The 21,117-nt window shown below is 34.6% G+C and overlaps 2 protein-coding genes across 4 annotated transcripts; both read left to right on the top strand.

Moving 5' to 3' along the window:
- Nucleotides 1–269: 269 nt before the first annotated feature.
- LOC105348542 (di-N-acetylchitobiase) lies at nt 270–4,030 on the top strand. Its single transcript, XM_011458016.4, has 7 exons — nt 270–453; nt 860–1,004; nt 1,257–1,468; nt 1,789–1,960; nt 2,090–2,187; nt 2,496–2,666; nt 2,821–4,030. The coding sequence occupies exons 1-7, from the start codon at nt 313–315 to the stop codon at nt 3,004–3,006; spliced, it is 1,125 nt and encodes a 374-aa protein (XP_011456318.3). The 5' UTR covers nt 270–312; the 3' UTR covers nt 3,007–4,030.
- A 1,692-nt stretch (nt 4,031–5,722) lies between these two features.
- On the top strand, nt 5,723–20,667 carry LOC105320110 (claspin). Of its 3 annotated transcripts, none has more exons than XM_020064008.3 (31): nt 5,723–5,862; nt 6,698–6,800; nt 7,037–7,086; nt 7,189–7,279; nt 7,374–7,408; nt 7,592–7,640; nt 7,862–7,923; nt 8,128–8,170; nt 8,329–8,375; nt 8,486–8,546; nt 8,661–8,827; nt 8,921–9,014; nt 10,777–10,894; nt 10,995–11,723; nt 11,886–11,983; nt 12,260–12,507; nt 12,702–12,846; nt 12,931–13,178; nt 13,472–13,632; nt 13,748–13,869; nt 14,041–14,161; nt 14,354–14,507; nt 14,841–14,953; nt 15,043–15,086; nt 15,792–15,921; nt 16,262–16,383; nt 17,298–17,422; nt 17,604–17,673; nt 17,817–17,914; nt 19,239–19,391; nt 19,713–20,667. In XM_020064008.3, exons 1-31 carry the CDS (start codon nt 5,827–5,829, stop codon nt 19,845–19,847), a joined length of 3,972 nt encoding a protein of 1,323 aa, XP_019919567.3. In that variant the 5' UTR covers nt 5,723–5,826; the 3' UTR covers nt 19,848–20,667. The 3 variants fall into 3 exon arrangements, with proteins under 3 accessions (XP_019919567.3, XP_011416212.3, XP_065945315.1); XM_011417910.4 differs by having other exon boundaries at nt 14,372–14,507; XM_066089243.1 differs by having other exon boundaries at nt 8,335–8,375.
- Nucleotides 20,668–21,117: the final 450 nt, after the last annotated feature.

The following is a 21,117-nucleotide window of genomic DNA, read 5'->3' on the forward strand; positions in this document are numbered from 1 at the left end:
ACTTCCACAAACAAACGCAAAATTAGCACAAACCCAGTGATTTGCGACGATGTTGCACAACTTGAAAAATAATTTAACAAAGCTTTATAATAAAAAAAAACCACCGGTGTAGACGGACCCTTGTTACTTTCTTAGTGGCGTAGTAAAACATAAAACATAATTTTCTCTTTAGAAATATTGACAAAAATGTAAATTGATAATGTAAGGTGTTTACTCAAACTCAACTAGCACAGTTATATGACGCTGGTGCATAACCGTAAAGTTCTGAATCACATGTGGCACAAATTAATTGTACACCGCTGATATACAGCCATGGGGAGGGAGTTTTTCTGTCCCGTTACTATCGTGTTTGTGTTTTCTCTGATTGTTTGTGTAGTTAACGGAACAAAAGCACCTTGTCCATGTGCCACAGAACAACAATGTGAGGTTATTAAGGATGACAAGCGCAAAGAGGTACATGTATTAGAGAAATTGTTCAAATGTACATGTGGTCAGTTAGATCGATCACATGATATGATTGGTGTTTCGATAATACGTTTGAATTCTTAGTTTATATGTATCTTTCAAAGATATATTAGATAAGTTAAAGTAAAGAGTTTTTTTTAATTAAAAATGTGACGGCGGACCAAACAGAAAATTGAAATGACCTACTTTCGTTTTACATCTATTCATTGCCAGTGATTTCGACCCCTGTATATATTAATTCGGCAACGCCGCAACCATATTATAGTACATGGAAGCAGATTTTTTGGAAGCTAAATAAACTTAATCATTGTGCCAAAATGCATTTGCTTGAATGTGCTGATTTTTCTGTGTGTAATAAACTACATGTACAATTTGTACACTTGGACTATTTTAGATCTTCATATTTTCGTTGGAGAATAGTAAAGACAAATGGAGCCGTTATGACTGGTCGAAGGTGACCACTGTCGTCATGGTGGGCTATATAAACCTGGAACTGATGTGTTTCGCACATAAGCATGGAGCAAGGGCGGTTTTAATCGGTAATCTTCTATTTTTTGTAAATGTAGAGAAAATATAACCCCTCCTCTAATCAAATTCTATATAAAGCACATACAATTAGTACTATTACCTTGAAATTGAGGATTATATGGGAAATTTTATTCTGAATCGTGCCCAGCCTAAGTAATCTTTTCTTAGCCAAACACATGTTTAAATTAATTACGTTTTTAGTATATTTTTGAAACAAGTATAAATCTTGCACGACTGCAATGATATTATTATAAATTTTAAAGCCAACTTCCCAAAGGCAAATCTGACCAATGCGACAGATAGGAGTAAATGGGTCAAGAAAAATCTCCAGACTGTCCAGAAAAACTACCTCGATGGGATCAATTTTGATTTTGAGGACTTTATTGAGGAGAACAGGACAGACCAGCGTGACGGTTACACTTTACTGGTTAACGAAACATTCCAGACATTCAAACAAGCCAACAAAAATTATCAGGTAAAGAATAAAAAGGAATCAAAAAGGCTTCACCAATAACAAAGCATTGGTTCAGTCGAAAGTTCTCGAAGGAATGTAGAACAATCAAACAAGCAGTCAATCAGGAATATGACACATCCGAAATGCCGAATTAAAAGCCTTGTGAGAATATGCAAGTGATCATATAAAGATATTTGATTAGAATTTGGAAAAAAAAGTTATGCACATAAGCTAAGTTAGATCAAACAAATTTAAAGCTGAACAACAAATTAAAGAAGACAACACATTGTGTTTCTACTCTGGAGATATAATTGTTAATGATTCAGCGTCGGTGTATTTAGGTGACTGTGGATGTTGCATGGAGCCCAGTAGGAGTGGACAGTAGATTTTACGACTACCTGAAGCTGAGTTACGTCAGTGACTTCCTGTTCATCATGTCCTATGACGAACAAAGCCAGATTTACGGAGAATGCGTGGCGGGTGCCAATTCCGGGTTTTACAAAACTTTATCTGGTAGTTGTCGCTTGATACTAATTTCTTATATCTTAATTTGTTATTATATACGAGACTATATCGTAAAAAAAATAATCTACGACTAAAGCGAATTGAAATTATCGTCTATATTTTCAATTTTTTCCGAAGGTTTTTATAAGTACTATGAGATGGGGGCTGATTTAAACAAGTTGGTATTGGGAGTTCCGTGGTATGGTTACATTTACCAGTGTGTGAGCATTACAAAGGTACCGCATTTACTTTAATAATATGGTGATGTTTTAATGCGAGTGTTCGATTGGTGCTTTTATATCACACTCCAATGAAACTGTTTAATGCTTGTAATGGGTTTGTAATAGGCATTTGATTAATAAACATTGGTTTTCTTTAGTAATTGGTAACTTATTTACTTATTCACTTACTTATATGAGCGAACACCTGTTCACGCAGAGGTACATTTAGATTATTCGCCAAACTTAAATGTATGCCAAGCGCCTGAATTGCGGCAACTGTTAAGGACATGTACAGCTTATTTTCAATTTTTGTATTGTTTTAGGATAACAAGTGTGCTATAAAACATGTCCCATTCAGGGGCGTCAACTGCAGTGACGCGGCGGGTCATGAAATTAACTTCAGTTACATTATGACGTCATTACTTCCTAAATCTTCAACGGGGAGGATTTGGGACAAGGAAACTCTATCACCTCGCTTTAATTTTGTTAATAATGTAAGTATATAACATGTTAAATTTCGCTTCTGATAAAAACAATTGCCCAACTTCCACAACTTGCAATTGTGAATATATAATACGATTAGTTTTAAAATTTAATAATAACATATGTTTATTTGCGTATCATTTGTGAAATTTATCTTGTTTGAAGACTATCACATACCAAATATGGTACGATGACCCAGAAAGCCTCGCTTTGAAGTACAACATTAGCACGTACCACGGTTTACGCGGGGTGGGGATGTGGAATGCTGACGCCGTGGATTTCGCCATTGACCCACAGGGCGCCAAAGGAATGTGGGACGCCCTCCCAGTCTACCCACGGAATTCATCTTGAAAAGTTTCATGAATTGCAAAAACATCTTAGAGTACGGAACCAAACTTGTCCTTTTTACGTGCATTTATGAATATATGTATATTGCATTTTTGCTGATTAATGCAGCAAACAAATATTTGACATTCACAGTATACATTGTATAATGTAGCAAAATACATATACATAGCTGTCATTGCGGTGCATTTTTGATGCATTTACAAGACTATATATTTTTCATAAAAGAAAGAAAAATGAAAATATTGCTCCAGCAGTGGAAGGCTTTTGGTGAAAACATCATTTTTATAAGCGCTGTATGTTGTTACAATCCCCGTTAGTGTCTGAATGGACAGTTATACTAAACGTCTGCATTTTCGTTTCATCCTCGGAAATTGTGAATGGTTGCATGAGTCTGATGAGTGAGAATTTCTGTGCATGGATGATCTGTTATTCCAATATTCCTAATGATGTCTAACGTTCACTAATTAATTAGTATAGTTGATGGGAAGAAATGTATTTTACCGTAAATGTAAAGTTTTTATTTGACCAATACATGATTCATGTTGGCTTAAACTTGCAGAAATAGTTAAATTTTTGTACACCAAAAAAGCATTTTACTGTTTAATTTATATTTTTATCTGAATCTTCCTTCAATTGTCCATTAAAAATGAGTAAAAATACAAATATGTTACAGCTGTCGTCGTTGTCGATCAGCACGTTCAAAACAAGGAACAGCCAAATCTACCATATTATGTAAACTTACCATGGATGCAACAAGTACTTTTGGGAAGCTCGGAGCAAGTCTCTGGACTTCATGCTCTCAATGTAGCTTAGGTTTGGAAGGACCATGAAATAATCCATGTGAATTCAAAGCTGACGTTGTTCGACATTTTTATACGTGTATTTTTTTTTTAGCTAAAATTGCTTCAGAAAACAGTTTTTGAAAGTGTATGACTTGATTCAATTCAGTGGTTAGACTGTGATTCGAATTATTTTAAGTGAAGTGGGCTTGAATACTAGTATTAAACAATAAATGCAAAGTAATCGTTTCTGGTTCAATTTCAATCTTTTTAAAATAATTAACAGTTTTCTGTTCCGTTGCGTGGTCTTTGGCACGTTAGCTAGGATGAGTTAAATGGGACTTTTATAATTTGCACTGGACGTGTAACTGGAAAAGCTTTGACCATTATTTAAGCATTGAATCATTATTTTTTGAAAGATGTGGTCTCATAAATGCAACGGTGTGTGCATACAAATTGAATAATGCGCGCTAGCGCGTTATGAAAATTTGTTTGCACACATCGTTGCAGTTAAGAGACCACATCTTTCAAAAAATAATGATTCAATGCTTATATTTACGTTTTTAAACATTTTTTCCCTTTCTGCAAATATATTTATTTTTAAAAATTTCTGCCTTATTCAACGAGTAATGCGCAATTAACGGAAGAGCCACTGGAACAGTCGAATTATGCTGACAAAAATAGTCCACAGCGTTTTAAATCATTGTAACACAATTTGACTTTTCATTCTGTAATCTGATGAATTTACTTTTTTAACAGTTAGAAAATATTCACAACAATGAAATATTAATCAGCGTTAGTATATAATATCAGGTCGTAATCCGGTTTGAAGTCGCGAGGAAAGTCAGTCATGTTCTTTGAGAAATACTGAATGTATTCATACGCACCAGATTTGGTGATTGGGTCTTCTGTGTTATGCATAAATATCACTCAAATCAATCAATGCAATTTAATAGCGAAAAAGAAAGTAAATGTAAATATATATATATATGTAATTGTCTCCAAAGTGCGTGGAACATTTTCGTCAGTACCACAGGCACCTGACGCTATATATATTTTTCTCATACATTGTAATAAAGAATAGTACATGTATATACATGTGTCAACTAATCATTAGGTAGCCCGGAATATTTTTTGTTATGAAAATTGTATATATCGTCAAGTTCCTGTGGTCAGCAATGATAGAGGCTTTTAGAGGTACGTATAATTAAAATAATAAAATTCTTTTATGTAGAAAATAGGTAATGCAGCATTTTACATAATCGCTGGTGAAGTTCTGTATTTTTTATTCAATAGTTACTTTCATAATTTACATTTATTATGGTATATCGACTAAGCATATTTCCCTATTTTTTTTTTTTTTACGAAAAATGATTCATACGTGCATGACTAGCCAGACATCTACGCATTTCATAGAATGACTTAGCAGTCGGCCTAAGAATATGCACATTTTTCTAATTTTCAGAAAGCATTGCTATTCTTTACTGGGTGGTTTTTTTTATCCTCCTTGGTGTGTTATTTATGTCTCTGCTTCTTTTGCTGCATGATTACTTGCCAGTTTAGCTGCAAGCTCCCAGGTCGTCCATCCGAATTTTTTCAGACCGGGAGCTACAGTCCTGCAGCTATTGCTAGTTAAGCTACATCCAGAGCATTGTTAACTCCACGGATTTGGCGGACTGATCTCAGACTTCCAAGAAAACTGTACTTATTTTGGGCAATTGGCAACTCTCACGTACATATACCGGCGAAATATAGCCTGAGGCTGTTCCTTCTGTGTAACATAATAAGATTTCATTATTACTCACTTTTAATGGAATAATAAATGATTTAAATGTGAATGTAAATCTAACCAGTAAAATACTTTTTGTTTGGTGCTTCATGAAGGTAGTTAGCATCGCAAACAGCTAACGCTCTCAAGCACCCTTGTAAAGGATCGTTGTCATTTTCCGGGTATTTTAGCAGGAGTTGGTTCTTGCGTTTACTTCACCGGAAGTTTACAGTATGACGCACGCGTAGGAATAACGCGCGAAAGAGGAAAGTGAAAATGACGACAGAAACGCCAGACAATAATGTAATATCAGTAAGTGCGATATTTCTCATGTATTAGGATAATAAACAAATAATCTAAGAATCTTTTCTAAATAGACTGATGTTAAAAACAGATTGATTGTCGAATCGATGGAGAATTTTCAGATCGGCCACAGGTGAACTCGAAGCGCGCGCTAATATGGATCGGATGTTACATATGTAAACAATGATCATTGTTTGTCGTGCAATTTGACACACGCAATTTGTGACATTGTTCATGTATCAATTTTGGTGTTTCCAAAAGTTTAAGATATGTCAAGCTTTAGACCACTGCAAGTTTAACTAGTAAATTTTAATCCTACAAAGAAACCATGCAAGCAGTATGTTCACAGCTGATATAGCTGCTGTTCTGAAAAATTCGGATAGACTACATGGGTGCTACAATTCTATACCGTGATACGTGTTAAAAATTTGCAATATACGGCGCACAAAAACTTGCACTAATTAGTGACTGATTTAAATATTTCCACACAAATCTGTGGAAATAATTATAATATAAATATATTTCAAGGTTTAAATTGTATACATGACAGGTGGTCACACGTGGGTCATTTGCTTTCAAGGAAAATATCTCATATATCATTATTTAGAATTGAATTACTAGAAGCTAGGCCAAACTGTGATTGTAGTACATGCAAGGGTACATTGTTTGCCCCACCTTTAATGCTATTTGTCTAGCCCTGTACATTTGACTCTGAAATAAAAAGTTACCATACAAAAGTCAGGACAACTAAGACAATGGTGCTCCTTGGTATATTCAATACTGACTTAAAATTTTCAACAATTGGTCTGAATAATATCTTGAAGTTATGATAACCATTGATCAGGATGAAGTGAGAAACAGTTTGAAAGATGATGCACAGAACAGTGAGAAGGTGGACTCTGGGATGGATGATGACAGTCAGCAGTCCAATGACCACGGCATTCACTGTAAGTCAACAAGTGGCACTACCACAGACTTTTTGTACTGTCAGATATAACTGATAACTTTAACAATATTCTCATTTTAGAAAAAAACAAATTTTTTTTCTTTGAAAATTGAATTACTATTGTTGATAATAAACATTATTTGAAATAAATCAAGTAGATGTGTATAATAAGTATTGACTCTATTCTAGCTGGCTATAGTGAGTGTTTTATTACTGAAATTGCTTTTGATTTTGTAGTAAGTGATGAGGAAGAAAATGATGTTGTGATAAGGAGAAAATCAAACCAAGTAAGTGTGTTATGTGTGTAAGTATTGTCTACAAAAGTGGCTAAAAACTTTTGTCATTGTTAAATAAACAAATAATTTCTTATAAATTCTATTTTGAAACAGAGTAAAAGAATATTGGATGATGATGAGGAGGAAGAGGAGGAGGAGGAGGAAGAAGTTACAATGGTGGAAGGGGAGACAGCTCCACTTGATGGTGCGTTTTATGTCGACAAATTTAGCAACTATATACGTCATCTAGTCCACTGTTCTTTAAGAATTATTTTTTCAAATTCATATTTCATTATTAGATAAAGAAGAGGATTCTGGGACAAAATCTTCATCGGTGAGTATATGATAAGTTTTTAATTTTCAGAAGTATGAAATGTTTAAAACTTGGATTGAGGTTAAAGACTATCTTTTACTACACAGTTCATTTAGTTTTCTGGAAGGCTTTAGTAACAAACTTATTTACCTCATTATTATTTTACTTATGTGAAATATTCATGGTGGGTTTTTTTTTTCTCAGTCAACTGGTGAAGCTCTGAGCAAAGCATTTGACAGTGGATCTGAAAATGGTATGATAATGTTCTTTTATAAGCAATATACCGGTATTTTATCCATCAAAGATCAGGAGACAAAAGAGTCAGAGACCAATGTCAGTGAAAAGCCACAGCCATTGATACAGGTTTAAGTTCAAACTTGAGGTCCAGCTGCCTCAAAAACACTTCTTGTGTAAATTATTAAATTGCAGTATGTTGTGAAGGTGATGTAAACTTGTTGACTTTGTATGCTATAGATTCCGATAGTGATAGAGAGGAAGAATCTTTGAGTGCAGTTCTGAACAAGAAGAAAAAGCGGGTATGTGGACCATACAAACAAATGATTCATGTTGTTGCTTCTAAAATGCGCTTACAACTATGTATTGAAATATTGTTGCTCTTTGAATCGTAATGAAGGGGGTTTGGAATTAAATATTTTATTTTCTGTATTTAAGTTCTCAATTATTTTTTTTGTTTCATTGAAAGATGCACAGGTAAAGATTTTATTATATATAACTTTCAGATTGCAAATGTGTTTGATGATGACAGTAATGATTCCACTAAAGGTAATTTGTGGTTAATTTAAATTTTTAGATAACAATATAAAAGCGAAATTTGAAAAGTAAAGAAAAAAAGATAAGCAGAGAATGGCCTGTAGTTTTAAAAAATGATCTCATGAAGTTTTGTATGCACCTCTTCATAATCATGTTTTATTTTCTTTCAGATAAAGAACAAATTGACAACAAAAATCCATCATTGGCAGAAGATCAGGTACATCAACATTTAAAAGATTGAATTTAGATTGTTTGATATCAATTTTCAAGTAAAGTAATCGGTACATATGATAATACAGTTATTTTGACATATTCTGTTTTATATAGGGTCCTCGTTTGTTTGGAAACAGTGATTTGTTTGATGCAGAAATGGATGAAAACTCGCAAGGTTTTAACTTTTCTCTAGTCATGTGAAGTAAAGTAAGCTTGTTAGGAAGTAATGGTAGCTTATAATACAAACTCATAAAGAAATTTAGTTTAATGAGACTTGATTAATTTGAAGGAGCAGACAAAGCTGGAAGTGATGATGAAGATGCAGCAAAAAGTAACAAGGGTGACAACTCCGACAGTGATAGTGGGGGCAGCTCAAACAGTAGTAGAGAAAACAGTGACGATGAGGGGTTTGATGAAAACTCAGTGGATCCCAAACTGCTTGCCAAATTGAAGAAGGTAATGGATTAATTATACACTACAGTGTATAATCACTAAAAGCCTTTAGGTTTTTTCTTAAAAGTGTGTAATGTTCATGTATACGTTTAATAGGGTGCATCTAAAACGGCCACCAGAAGCTCCAAACAGAAATCCAGGAAGGATGAACTGATGAGTATTCACAGTGAGACCCAGAGAATTGTCAGAGGTAACACTGAGCACACAATTGAAGTAGATGCATTGTACATGTATATCAAGTTCTGTTGCACAGAAAAATGTGATACGATATGCTATTCTGCAACAGAATGTGTGATTTTATTCTGCAGGGTTTTTTAATTAAAAATATTGTATATAATCTCTTATGATGAAAGCCTAACAGATGCACACCGAAATTATGTCAGATCAACAGTAATGTGCAAGACTTATGTTTATGTCATGCACAAATACCATAAAATTTATTACGTACCGTATTTTCCCGACGACTTGTCGATGCGGACGACTCGTCGAATTGCCCATTTTTAGCCAAATTTTTAACAAAATCCTACGATATGTCGATCTCAGACCATACGTCGATCTTATCACTTCAAAATGGCCTATAAAACTGCAGTAACATCAGTGTATGATGCCACGATGTCACCGATATTGCTACCAATTATTATTAATGATTAACATTTAAACAATTACGCTTTATACTTATGCATCAAATTTTCAAATACCGGCAACTTCTACAAAGTCGCTTGCATTGTAAACAATTCCCGATATCGCGTGTTATGCAAAACTAAACTTACTTTGTGAGAAATATTTTATTCCCAAGCATTAAAATAAGTATCCACTCTGACTATCGCCAGTGTATTCGCCATTACGTAACCAGCCACCTGTTGACTCGGCGCGTGGTCAATGTTTGTTTAACAAGTTCCGGTGTCATAGGAATGCACCTGTCTCGTGTCGGACTTCAAAGGGGGATCTCAAGTGCAGAAAGCTTAGCAATTACTATGATTTGATGAAACTTGTTTACTTTGTATCCAGTAATGCAGTTACACGCTATTGTTTTAGATAGACACTGTTAGAAATAAATCGATCATTTGTACGACTTGATAATGACGATATACGACATACATACGTTTCCTAAAAAAATTATCTAACAATAATCAAAGAATTAGACAATAATTAATCAATGAACTATAATCACTCTTATAACGGTACTCTTTATATACACAGGGAGTGAAATTGCCGTAAAGATCTCAGCCTTAGGGCAAGATTATTAACACACCGGTGTCAGCCTATTGTATAAACAGTAGTACATGTATTGATAATTGCCGATTACGTATTTTAAGATTGAATTTGACCATTAAATATTTCTGATTTATACTTTCCACTAACAACTCTTTACAAATGAAATAATTAAATTTTAAAAAACATCCCCCGGACCTACTGCAATATTTTCTTCCATTCAAACTTGGTTTCAATTTTACTGCGCAATGTTATCTTCCTACTAGTGATACATAGAACCATGTGACGATGTGTTTATAAAAACGGAACAGTAAAACTTTTAATTGATTAAAGACAATGTAACATTTTTTAATAACTGTTTTTATTATTATGTATTTAAGTGTTGACAGATGAGTGAAAATGATAATTATTAAAGATGAACAGTGAATTCAGCAACGTAATTTTCAATCACACAGCCAACTCAAGATGATTAAAACCAAGATTTTTAATGCTATTTTTAAAAAAATTCTGACTACGAGCCTACGACAAGTCGAACAAGACGATAAGTCGGGTGCTCTGCTTCAGAGGAAAAAAATACCGACTAATCGTCGAAAAAATACGGTAGATCTGAGAACTTAGCTTACACACAAAGAATATATATATTTTAATCCTTGCCATTAATAATTTGATATGCTTGAAACAATAAAAGATTGTGAATGAACATGCATATTCTTGTAATATTTATCGTATTTGTTCTGTAGAAAGTCGAGTGAACTTGCCATACCATCAGCCTGAACCTAAGCCTCTCTCTGATTTCTTGGCCAGAGCTTCTAGAAAGCAGGAACTGTACAGAAGTTTACACAAAACCAGAGACTTGCAGTATGTAGCACAGTTATAATTGATGTGCTCATTAAAACTGAATTCACATTAATTTAAAATAATTTTTTTATAACCAAAAATTTTTAAATGATTTTTTCAGGAAAGCAAAAATCATGCAAGAGACATTTGAAAAAGAGAAATTTAAAAAGAAAAGTGAGTGTGACAGTGTTTTGAAAAAAGAGTCACAATTGCAAAAAAGTTTGGAAAACAAAGTGCATGAGGAAAAATCAGTGACTGACAATGTACATGAAGAAACTAAAACAGGAGATGGAGATTCAAACAAGTCTTCAGAAAATCAGGAAAAACCTGCTCAAAATGACCACCAGTTGGAGATGGATGAACTGCCAGATTTAGAAGAGAAAGATACTGAAATAAAAAACCGATTAGGTCAAAGTGAAGAGTCGTCTGAACCCATGGAGGGGCAGTCATCTGAACCAATGGAGGAGCAGTCAAAGTCAGCCAGTAAAGAGAGTGAGGACACCTGTCAGGACAGTGCAATACATACAGATAGTGCTAACTCAAACACTCAGTGTACAGACTCTACAGACAGTGCTCACCCACAGACAGAACAGACTGATTTAAGTGAGTCACAGTCTGTGTCTCAACACACCAAAGCCAAGGACCACAAGCTGCCATTCCTGTTGGAGCCAGACTTGCCCCAACTGTCGGCGGTTCCCAAACTGAGCGGGGGCCCCGACGAGGTGATAAGTCTGGATGATGAGAAGGAGACGGGGATTCCCCAGCACCCCGGGATCCAGAGGCTGATGGGAAGGTTTATGGACCACTGTCAAAAGAGAACCAAACATGTCAACAAGGATGTGGATATCAAGTGAGCTTTTACAAGTTTTTAGTTTTGTAGCATTTAAAGTGCAATCTGTTGATCTGTTTAGAAATCTTTTTTAACTTGAATGCTGTCTACTTTCATCTATGTTTATACACTGCATGTTTATTCTGTAATGTTGAATTCTGAATCAAAAATTTAATATTTCAGGATTGTTGAGAAAGACAAAGATGAACTTCACATGAAGACATTCACCTATCATCCAACGCAAGAAGATGAGAACTCTCTCCAGGCCCTGGATGCACCAGGTAATCCATTGTGTGCCCAGGTTTTGTATTGTGATCATTTCTCTATATTATCTGGTATTGTGTAACATTTGTCTTTAAAAAATACCTATTCATGTTTCTGTGATGTTTTTCTATGTTCCCATTATGTGTACAAAGCTGTTTGTCATAGTATCACTGTCCCAAAATTTGAAATGATTTCAAATATTTGAAAACAGTTATTAAAAAAACAATTGAAAACAATTAAATTTTGATATGAAAAATAGATGTTAAGGTTTTGAAATAAATGCATTGAACTAGGTGCAAAACTAATGGCTCTAAAGGAAAAGCTGCAAGAGAAAATGAAAGTAAAGCGTGAGGAATCTAGAAAGCAGAGGCAGGACATATACGATCTGGACAATGAGGAACTCTACGAGAAGGAAGATGAAATTCTGGATGATGATGCTGAGATGTCTGAACACTCGGACACTGATGTGGAGGATGATGAATTTGATGAAGAGTTTGGAGAGGATGAAGAGATGGAAGAAGAAGAGGAAACCGAAGACATTGTAAGGGACTTTCTTTATTAGTGGTGTAGGAAAAAATCTAATATACTGTAAAACATTTGATTACCTGAAATTGTTTAAATGGAACAAGACAATGACCAACAGTTAATATTTATAAGTTCAGTGTCGATATTATTCAAGCATTTAGTTACTAGTATATTTTATTGGCTGAAAAAAACCCTGTCAAATGATTGTAGAAAAATCCTTTTGCTGATGATGAAGCTGAGGAAGAGGATGATGGTGGTGAATATGAAGAGGATGATGGTGAAAATTTGAGACTTCATCTCTCAGATGATGAAGATGAGGATGCAAAAGAAAAAACAGAGGAGGAGGATGCTAGAGGTATAAAATTGTGTCTGCTTTCAGAAAAAAAAAATGAAGGATTTTTCTTCAATTGCTGAATGTTTTGTTGAACCACTTTTCCAGCCTCCCTTGTACAGTTAAAATCCTCTGCCAAAAAGAAGAAGCCTCGTGTTCTGCAGATCAGTGATGATGAAGAAAGCAGGGATGTCACAGACGTCACATCAGAAAAGCCAGTTGAAGAGGAACCAAGCACCTGTACAGCAGAAGCGACACAGGCCGATAAAACTCAAGACAGGGGTTTATTTAAGGAGCCTGACGATGACCTCTTTGTGCCCTTCTCTAGGACTGGGACTCAGGCCCCACCTGCTCAGGTATCTGACTTTGTACACCTTGTTTATAATCCAGCAATAGGGTTTTGATGGATACTTCATTTATATTCTTCTTTGGAATTAAAGCAAAGTGTATAAGCAAAAAAAACATGCTGAATATAAACTGTGGATATTTTTTACATGATATTGCTTAGCTGTTTTCATGTAACATCATTTGCATGGGGATAACTGATGTATAATTTAATAAACCATATGACTGTTGGATGGAGGAATTGGTATGTATAATTTCTTTTAGAATTTGTAGTGTACAGGTGTGGTATTGTTGTGTGTTTTAGGAGATCAAAAGAAGCAGCAGCCTGATCCCCCCGGTAGAGGACTCCCAGGACCTGTATGGCTCCACCCCCGCGATCCCCTCCTCCTGTCTGGACACCCAGAACTCACAGAGCCTCAACTTCTACATCGAGGAGTCACAGTCAAGGATGTTCGATGCTGATGGGTAAGTTTATTAATTGGATGGAAATGTCTAGTTCTGGGATGTACACTTTAATCCAATTTGAAATATTTGGTTCATGTTTATTTCAATTATCATGCAAATGTTCTTTCTATTACAGATTTTTGCGCACAGGATCAACAGCCAAAAAGCCCAAGTCTAAGCCCTATATGGGATTTGATATGGATTCCTCACAAGATAATTATGATGAACTTCTTGGTTTATGCTCAGGGAGATTTCAAGGTGTGTAATCTATGTACTTAGATTGAAAATGCATGCGAATACAACTGCAATTTATAATAGGCCAGTGATTCACTTTTTGAGCAATATACTTAACTTGGGAGTATTTTAGAAGCTAAACTGAATATATCAAAAATGGATCATAGCATACAGTATGTTGGGTTTTTTTTTCAGATGGAGAAAATGAGAATAAGAAAGGTACCTGTAAGCAGCAGCTGTTTGGTACACAGTCAGCCACTCAAAACAACATGGAGGAGCTTATGGGGCTCTGCTCAGGAAAGTTTGCTACTGAGAGGTAAACATACAGAATCTGGTCTCTCTAAAGTTGTTTTTGTTTTATTTTATCTATGTAGTATTACTGATTCAATGCAGCAATGAATGTGAAATGGTCATATAGATTTGGGTGTTTTTTTGGCCATGCTAAAAGTCAGTCCAAACAAAAATGATATGCATTTTTTTTCAATTCTGAGCTATGATTATTTATAAGATTGTTTGCTGACTTCAGTCAAGTACAAACAGAGAGTTCTCAGCGGTCCAGTTTGAAGAGGAAGTCTCCATTGGATGAGGAGGAAGAAGAAGACAGCAATGATTCCTTCAAACTTGTCAGTGACAACGAAGAGGATGTCGAAACCAAAGAAAAGGTAGTGGTGATGTTTATTTGGAGCTAGATAGTTACCATGTATCAAGAACTGAAAATGGTAAATGCATTATACTGTACCTTACTAATGGCTTCTTTGATTTGAGCTTTTCCTACTCATTTGTGGAGTTTACGCTTTAGGTAGTAAGTGGCATTTTAACCTCGCTTTGTACAGGTTGAATTCTTACCTATTTCCCATCTCTTATTTTCCAAGACCTAATTCTTCTGGAGAGTGTCAATATTTCTCCCTCCACATTTTGTCTGTCTTAAGGCTTTTTCAGATCATCAGCCTCTGTAAAACAGCTGTATTTTATTATTTGTGTGTCTTCTGCTGCAGGGTGTTTTCAGTGATGAAGAAAACGAGGAAGATGATGAGGATGATGAGAGGTCAAAGGGCAGTGAGAAATATCAAGAGAAGTTTACAGGATTCACTGTGTCCAATAAACATGGGTAAATACAGGAACTGTATTAGTAAAGGTATTTTACTTGAATTTTTGTATAAATTTCTCTAATTTCTCTCTCTCATTTTCTTTTCACAGAAAAATTAGGAAAGAGTTTGTGGAGGCTGAGGCTGAATTATCAGGTAAGATAAAGAAGTACAGGTCTTAATCCTAACCCTGTAGATCAGAAGTACTGGCATGTCTTGAGATGGACTCTGACTTTCATATTTGAAAATTGAAACTGTATTTAACTTAATTGATATTTAAACAATAAAATGCTTTCTTTGGTGATTTATGAGGGATATGAAAGTGGCGACATTGCAGGAAAAATATGTAACCTGCTAATGCGGGAATATAAATTTTTCTGCAGTGAACGTTATCTTCATAACCTGCATGAATCATGAAAGAAAGCATTTTATTGTTTACATTTGCATCTTTCTAAGATAAGATATTGTGTGGTACGTGATTTTTTAAAGGTCGCTGTAGGTTTCGATTAATTGTTAAATGGGGCATGTAGATTTCAGTCCTGTCAGTTTCAGTTGCTGTAGGTTTTGACCAATTGATAAATGGGGGAAGTAGATATCAGTCCTACAGTTTCTATAGAGCTATGATTTAACAATAGGTTTCCATAAGAAATGGAGGGAATCATACTCAATAGGTTATTTTATGTATATATATCAACTCAATCACATGGTTTTGCTTTGATGATCAGAAACCAAAACCTATTTTCCTGTTTTAAATTTAAGCTGTTACATAAAAATTGTTATAAAAGCAGAATATTATGTGGTGTAAAAAGCCACTTGTGCTGTAGATACGAGTAAGTTATCATGCATGTTCAACCTGTGCAGGGAGTGAGTACGACAGTGACGAGAATCTTGACTTAGCGGAGGAAGAAGACATTTTGGAGATGGAGGAGGGAGACAAAGACCAAGTGGGGACAGAGGAGGAGCTCCGAGACCAAGTTGGGAGGGCCCACTTGTAAGCCCTGCTTGCTGACCTTTTGACTGCAAATATTAGATTATTTTGAATTCTAATACTGACACGGACAAGCTCTTTTTTTAAATATTTTAGAACTGAAAAAAATTAATCTTTTAGAAATTTGAAATTCATTCATAATTGTTCTTACTATTATTTATACTATCTTTGGATTTCATTTAACAAAGTTTAATACATATAGTATGAACAATCTTAAGTACCATTATTTAATACACACAGTCATGAATATTTGAATTACAAGTAAATGAAATTGTGTATTTAGGTAGATACATATGTATATGGTTTGTAAAGTCATTGTTCAAATGAAAACTCTGATTTTTAGGAAGCAAGTAATAGATGAAGACAAGAGAGAACTGATCAGATTTCAAGAGATGTACTTACCTGATGGTGACCTTCACAGTGAAGGTCAAGGCCGAATCCGCAGATTTAAATGGAGTAATATTGGTAAGTAAATTATCAATTTGCTCAGAAATTTTAAAGGTAAAGTTTCAGTAGTTGGGAACCTATTTAGCCAAGCTCTTCAGTCATTTTATTTCATGTAGCTAATCTTGAGCCACTTACTGTTTTTTATTGGGCTGTATTAACTAGAAATTATTGAATAAGTCAAAAGAGAGGGGAGAGAGAGAGAGAGAGAGAGAGAGAGAGAGAGAGAGAGGAGAGATAGAGATGCATCATTGAAGTGTTTTTCCAGATATTTTGAATTTTATAGTATAAAGCTGTCAGATCACTTATTGCTATGAGCCAGTGATCAATTTTATGGCTATCCTTATTTATGTACAGGGATACTGACACTGCCAGACTCATTCTTTATATTAAAGGGGTGGGGATCATATCACACATCTTCTTAACTCAAAGACCAAAACCTGTTGGATACTGAATGTTCATATTGGTAGCATATCTTCCCAGCATAGAATATAGGTCAAGGCTTCATTATTGGCGTGATTAATTGTCTCTTATATGACACAATCTTCCGCCGCTGTCACATTTGTGTACCGGCGCGCAGTGGCTGTCTTTAATGTAAGGAGTCTTTGATTATCTCTCCTTCACTGAAGCATTCATCCTTGTGGTATACTTACTGAAAGCTTTGAAAGCCTTTTATCCCCACAGACTGTCTGCCATTTGGCAAGGTCTTTCTAGTCCACTTAGAAATCAAAAACTGTTGTATTGTTGCTGTATGATAAAAAGTCACCAACATTATCATTTGCATATTTCAATGCAAAAACAAGTGTTGACTAATTCTCCTCATGTCTAGAGTTTTAAGATTTGTTGATTATTAAATGCATAATTTTGAGTGCATGCAAGTTATATAACAGACTCTACATAGCATGTTATACTAGCTCTTTGATTATATTCTGAAGATGACAGCACTCAGCAAGATATGTTTAACAATGACTCGGACGAAGGAGAAGTCATAGAGGAAGACCATGAAGCTAAATGGAGACAAGAAAGATTTGAAAGAGAAAAATTTCTACAAGAACAAGAGGCAAGTTCCCCTTTGTCTCTGTAACTCGGTCACTCCTCAAACTTTATTGATCCCAACACCTTGTTTCTATATTTGAGAGCTTTGAAGACTCAACAGTTAAATAAGGAAAATAAAGGAGTCTAGTATGGATTTTTAATGAAAGTGCTTTGAGATTTACACTTAGTTCACATTAATTTTGCAGGAGAAAGAGCGCAATGAAGACGAAAATAGCCAGTTTCTCAAATTTGGAAAAGTTTTCTTAAAAAGAAGTAGTATGTAGATTGTATTTATTTCTTCATGTATGTTTTGCTCATCATTACCAACTACAGATTGGTAATGATGAAAGATAAATTTTTAATCCCATTTCAAAAAACATTTTATTTATAGATTGATAATGTTTCCGATTTTCATTTAGATTCAGAGGTTGGAAATGTCAAAAAGGCATCTTCAGAGAAAGTGGTTAACAAAGAAAATGCATCACAGATGACATCAAATGCTATTTTTAAACCACCAGTAAGTACATGAATAATGTTTTAAAAAATGCATGCTGGAATGTATACCTCAACTAAGTGTGTTGTAGTTATAAATGACGGAAAGAGCTAAAACTACTGGTTATTTTAATGAAAATCTGGAACTCTATACCAAAAACAACCTTTATGACCAGATGTTGCTATTTTGTGGTTAGGTTTCATTTTACATTTGTTATTGTAATCATTAGGGTTTACATACTTTGAAATACAGTTTAATTAACAATGATCGATCAAAGATGATAAGAAATTTGCCTTTGGGAAGGCATGCTTTTTAGTACATGTAGTTTAAAGATGGCAATGATGTGTTTAGTATTATAACAATGCATTTGCAATCTAATGATAATGTACACTCTCTGACCAATTTCCTCGTCCTACCTCAGAGAGCTTTCCTGATCCCATTAAAGTTAATTAGAAGAGATGTGTTTAATGGTAGTTAAATAATGCCTAGAGAAATCAAATCTGTGAAAAAGATTGTGTAAAATATATCAATATTTTGACTTGTTTGACTTTGCAACAGATCACTATTGTTTTGACCAAATAATGTATGCATGGTTATTTTCGCCCCTAGTAATTTTTGCCCCTCTTCACTTGTTAACAGTTTCGCCCCGTCTTGAATTTCGTCCGGTCACAGTTTTGTCAAAAGAGAGATAATTTGAGGTACAGTTGAACTCGGTATCTCGAACACCGATATCTCGAATACAATGGATATGTCGAAGTGATTTTTAGGTCCCAAACACTTAAACTTTAAGTATTTTACCCTTGATATCTCGAATACTAGGATATCTCGAAGTTTTTAACCAGTCCCATCTAGTTCGAGATAACGAGGTTTGACTATATTTGAATTCGTCCAGTCTTAAATTTGCCCACTGACAAAGGAGCGAAAATAAAATGGGAGTGAAAATTACCCTATGTACAGTAATAAAAAAATTGTCATCCATGGAATAAACTTCTTTAGTTGTGTCTGTAAATGGATCATATTGGAAATGTTTAAACTGTTGGTGTGTATTTGATAAAATATGGATAAAAAGAGTTCATCTCATCATCAGAGTGGTGCATATAAGAGAGTGTTGCATATCACTGTTAGTGTATGATAGAGTAGATATTTATTAGTGTGTTTATTAGAGAGAAAATGTGATGAAAATTATGATGACTTTATTTGAGAGATAATGTGACAAAATTACTATGAGTGTGAGATTTGGAGAATGAATGCGATGCGATGCGATTCATTGTGGGAGTGAGGTAGAATATGTGATATAAATCATCATTTGATGTATTAGAGAGTAAATGTGATTGATTCTTGCTGTCAGATGCAGAAGAAGGGTTCCTTCCTGGGAAGAAACAAAGAATCACTGGCCAAGATTGCTGAACTTACCAAGACCTCCATTAATCCCACTGGAGTGAGGAATTCCAGGAACTTTGTGTTCCAAGTTATCTCCCCTGACAAAGACACAAATAAGCAGGTCAGTGTTGTTATTTCTGTAGGTGATTTTTTTTATTTAGATGTTTTGAACTTTATTGTAAAAGAATGATTCAGTGTGAATCTATGTATATGATCCTGTGTTAAAATAATAGCATTAGTAAACTTTCTATCAAGTTGCCATCTCTAAGAGAGGGAGGAGCAAATTTGTCAATTGCCATTCATTAATTGGTCATGGTGACTAAAGAGACAAAACATTGCAATATTTCTACCGTAACTTAAATGATTTTCTAAAGGATATCTTTGAAATCATTGAATTCATAGTTGAATTTAAAGATTATTTTTATTTTTCCAAAAAATGTAGAACTCTACTGCAGCTTCAGGTGAGGGGAAAGTAAGAAAAGCTCACAAGCCAAAGCCTCGGCAACCAGCGGCCAAAAAACCCAGGCTGGAGAAGTCTGCCTCCTTCCCCCAGAACAGCATCTTCAATCTTATGTAGGGGGGGTTACAGAGGCTGAGTCAAGCTGTTGACTCATTAAATGCAGTCATATAAACCCCCGCCAGGTTTTAATGTGATAAAACTTTGTTTAGCAATAGAGAGAGACTTAGCTGTTTTATTGTGATCAATGCAACCTTTCAGCAGATATTGACAGAATTAACAAGAGTTAAGGATACAGAGAAGGGAATGGGGGGGGGGGGGTTGTGTACAGAAATATATATATTTATGTCCCGTTCTCCACTGGCAAAATGATATTTTATTGCTACAGATTGTATATATGTATAAAATATCAATCAATATTAGGATTTGACATGGGGAAGATGATGTGATTAAAGTGCACATGTGAGTGTCCAAATGATTTTTGTATTTTATTTGATATTATTTGATAAGCCATGATGGGTGAGAGTTTTACTGTACATATTCCCATTTTGTATTTATTTGTATGTTGGTATGAGTGTTTTCATAAGTGATGAATCACTTGAATTAGATTTTGAAAATTTAGTTTTTTTTGCATTTTTTACATTTTCACCATCCATATGAATCTTGCACTTGTACGATTTTAGATTTCACTTTTTTCAACAGTAAATGGACATTTACTTTCAGTTTCAGATGATCTCTCCTGTAAAATAAAAGTTTTCAATTTTTATTGTTTACTCGGCTGTAGAAGTGATGGTTAGTAGGTGTGACTGTATTAATGTTTACATGTTTTGTCGGTTTATGTATTTTTTTTAGGAGAATGCCAGTGAACTTTATTGTGCAAGAGATTTGTTCACTGGAACAATGACACTCAAAAATAAAAATAAAAAATCTAAACAATTTAGACTAATGTCATGTGTAAACTGAAACTTGCAGAATTGATTGTGAAAACATTTATATGCTGTAATAATGTTCAACATACCAAGTTTTCTTGATTTACAATGAACTGTCCTATAAGGTTACCTGAGTGACTCAAGTGACTTATTGCTTTCTGTTTTCGTCCAGGGTTCTGTATAAGCTACCATCCCAATCTTGACCAAATTTGATAAGAAGTACATGTATTTGATAAATAGAGATAAAAGAACAAATTTTGAAGTTAATGATTCCCGTGCTAGGGGTTGAAAAGTTATGCAATTAAATATCTCTCTACTCTGTGCATAACAAACTTATTAATATTTTGTTATGACGTGCAAGTGTGCCTCTCTAAATTGTGGAATTCATGACCCCTGTGCTATAGATTCTGGTGTTAGTTTTGGGCTCTAACGATAATATTTCAATAGTGAACATGCATTAC

This window comes from Magallana gigas, chromosome 6 (assembly GCF_963853765.1).
Source record: "Magallana gigas chromosome 6, xbMagGiga1.1, whole genome shotgun sequence".
NCBI classification, from domain to species: domain Eukaryota; kingdom Metazoa; phylum Mollusca; class Bivalvia; order Ostreida; family Ostreidae; genus Magallana; species Magallana gigas.

Coding starts and splice junctions, on each gene's coding strand:
- LOC105348542 (XM_011458016.4), top strand. CDS start 313: ATGGGGAGGGAGTTTTTCTGTCCCGTTACTATCGTGTTTGTGTTTTCT. Junction 454..859: donor AGGATGACAAGCGCAAAGAG/GTACATGTATTA, acceptor GGACTATTTTAG/ATCTTCATATTTTCGTTGGA. Junction 1,961..2,089: donor GTTTTACAAAACTTTATCTG/GTAGTTGTCGCT, acceptor TTTTTTCCGAAG/GTTTTTATAAGTACTATGAG.
- LOC105320110 (XM_020064008.3), top strand. CDS start 5,827: ATGACGACAGAAACGCCAGACAATAATGTAATATCA. Junction 6,801..7,036: donor CAATGACCACGGCATTCACT/GTAAGTCAACAA, acceptor TTGATTTTGTAG/TAAGTGATGAGGAAGAAAAT. Junction 7,409..7,591: donor CTGGGACAAAATCTTCATCG/GTGAGTATATGA, acceptor TTTTTTTCTCAG/TCAACTGGTGAAGCTCTGAG.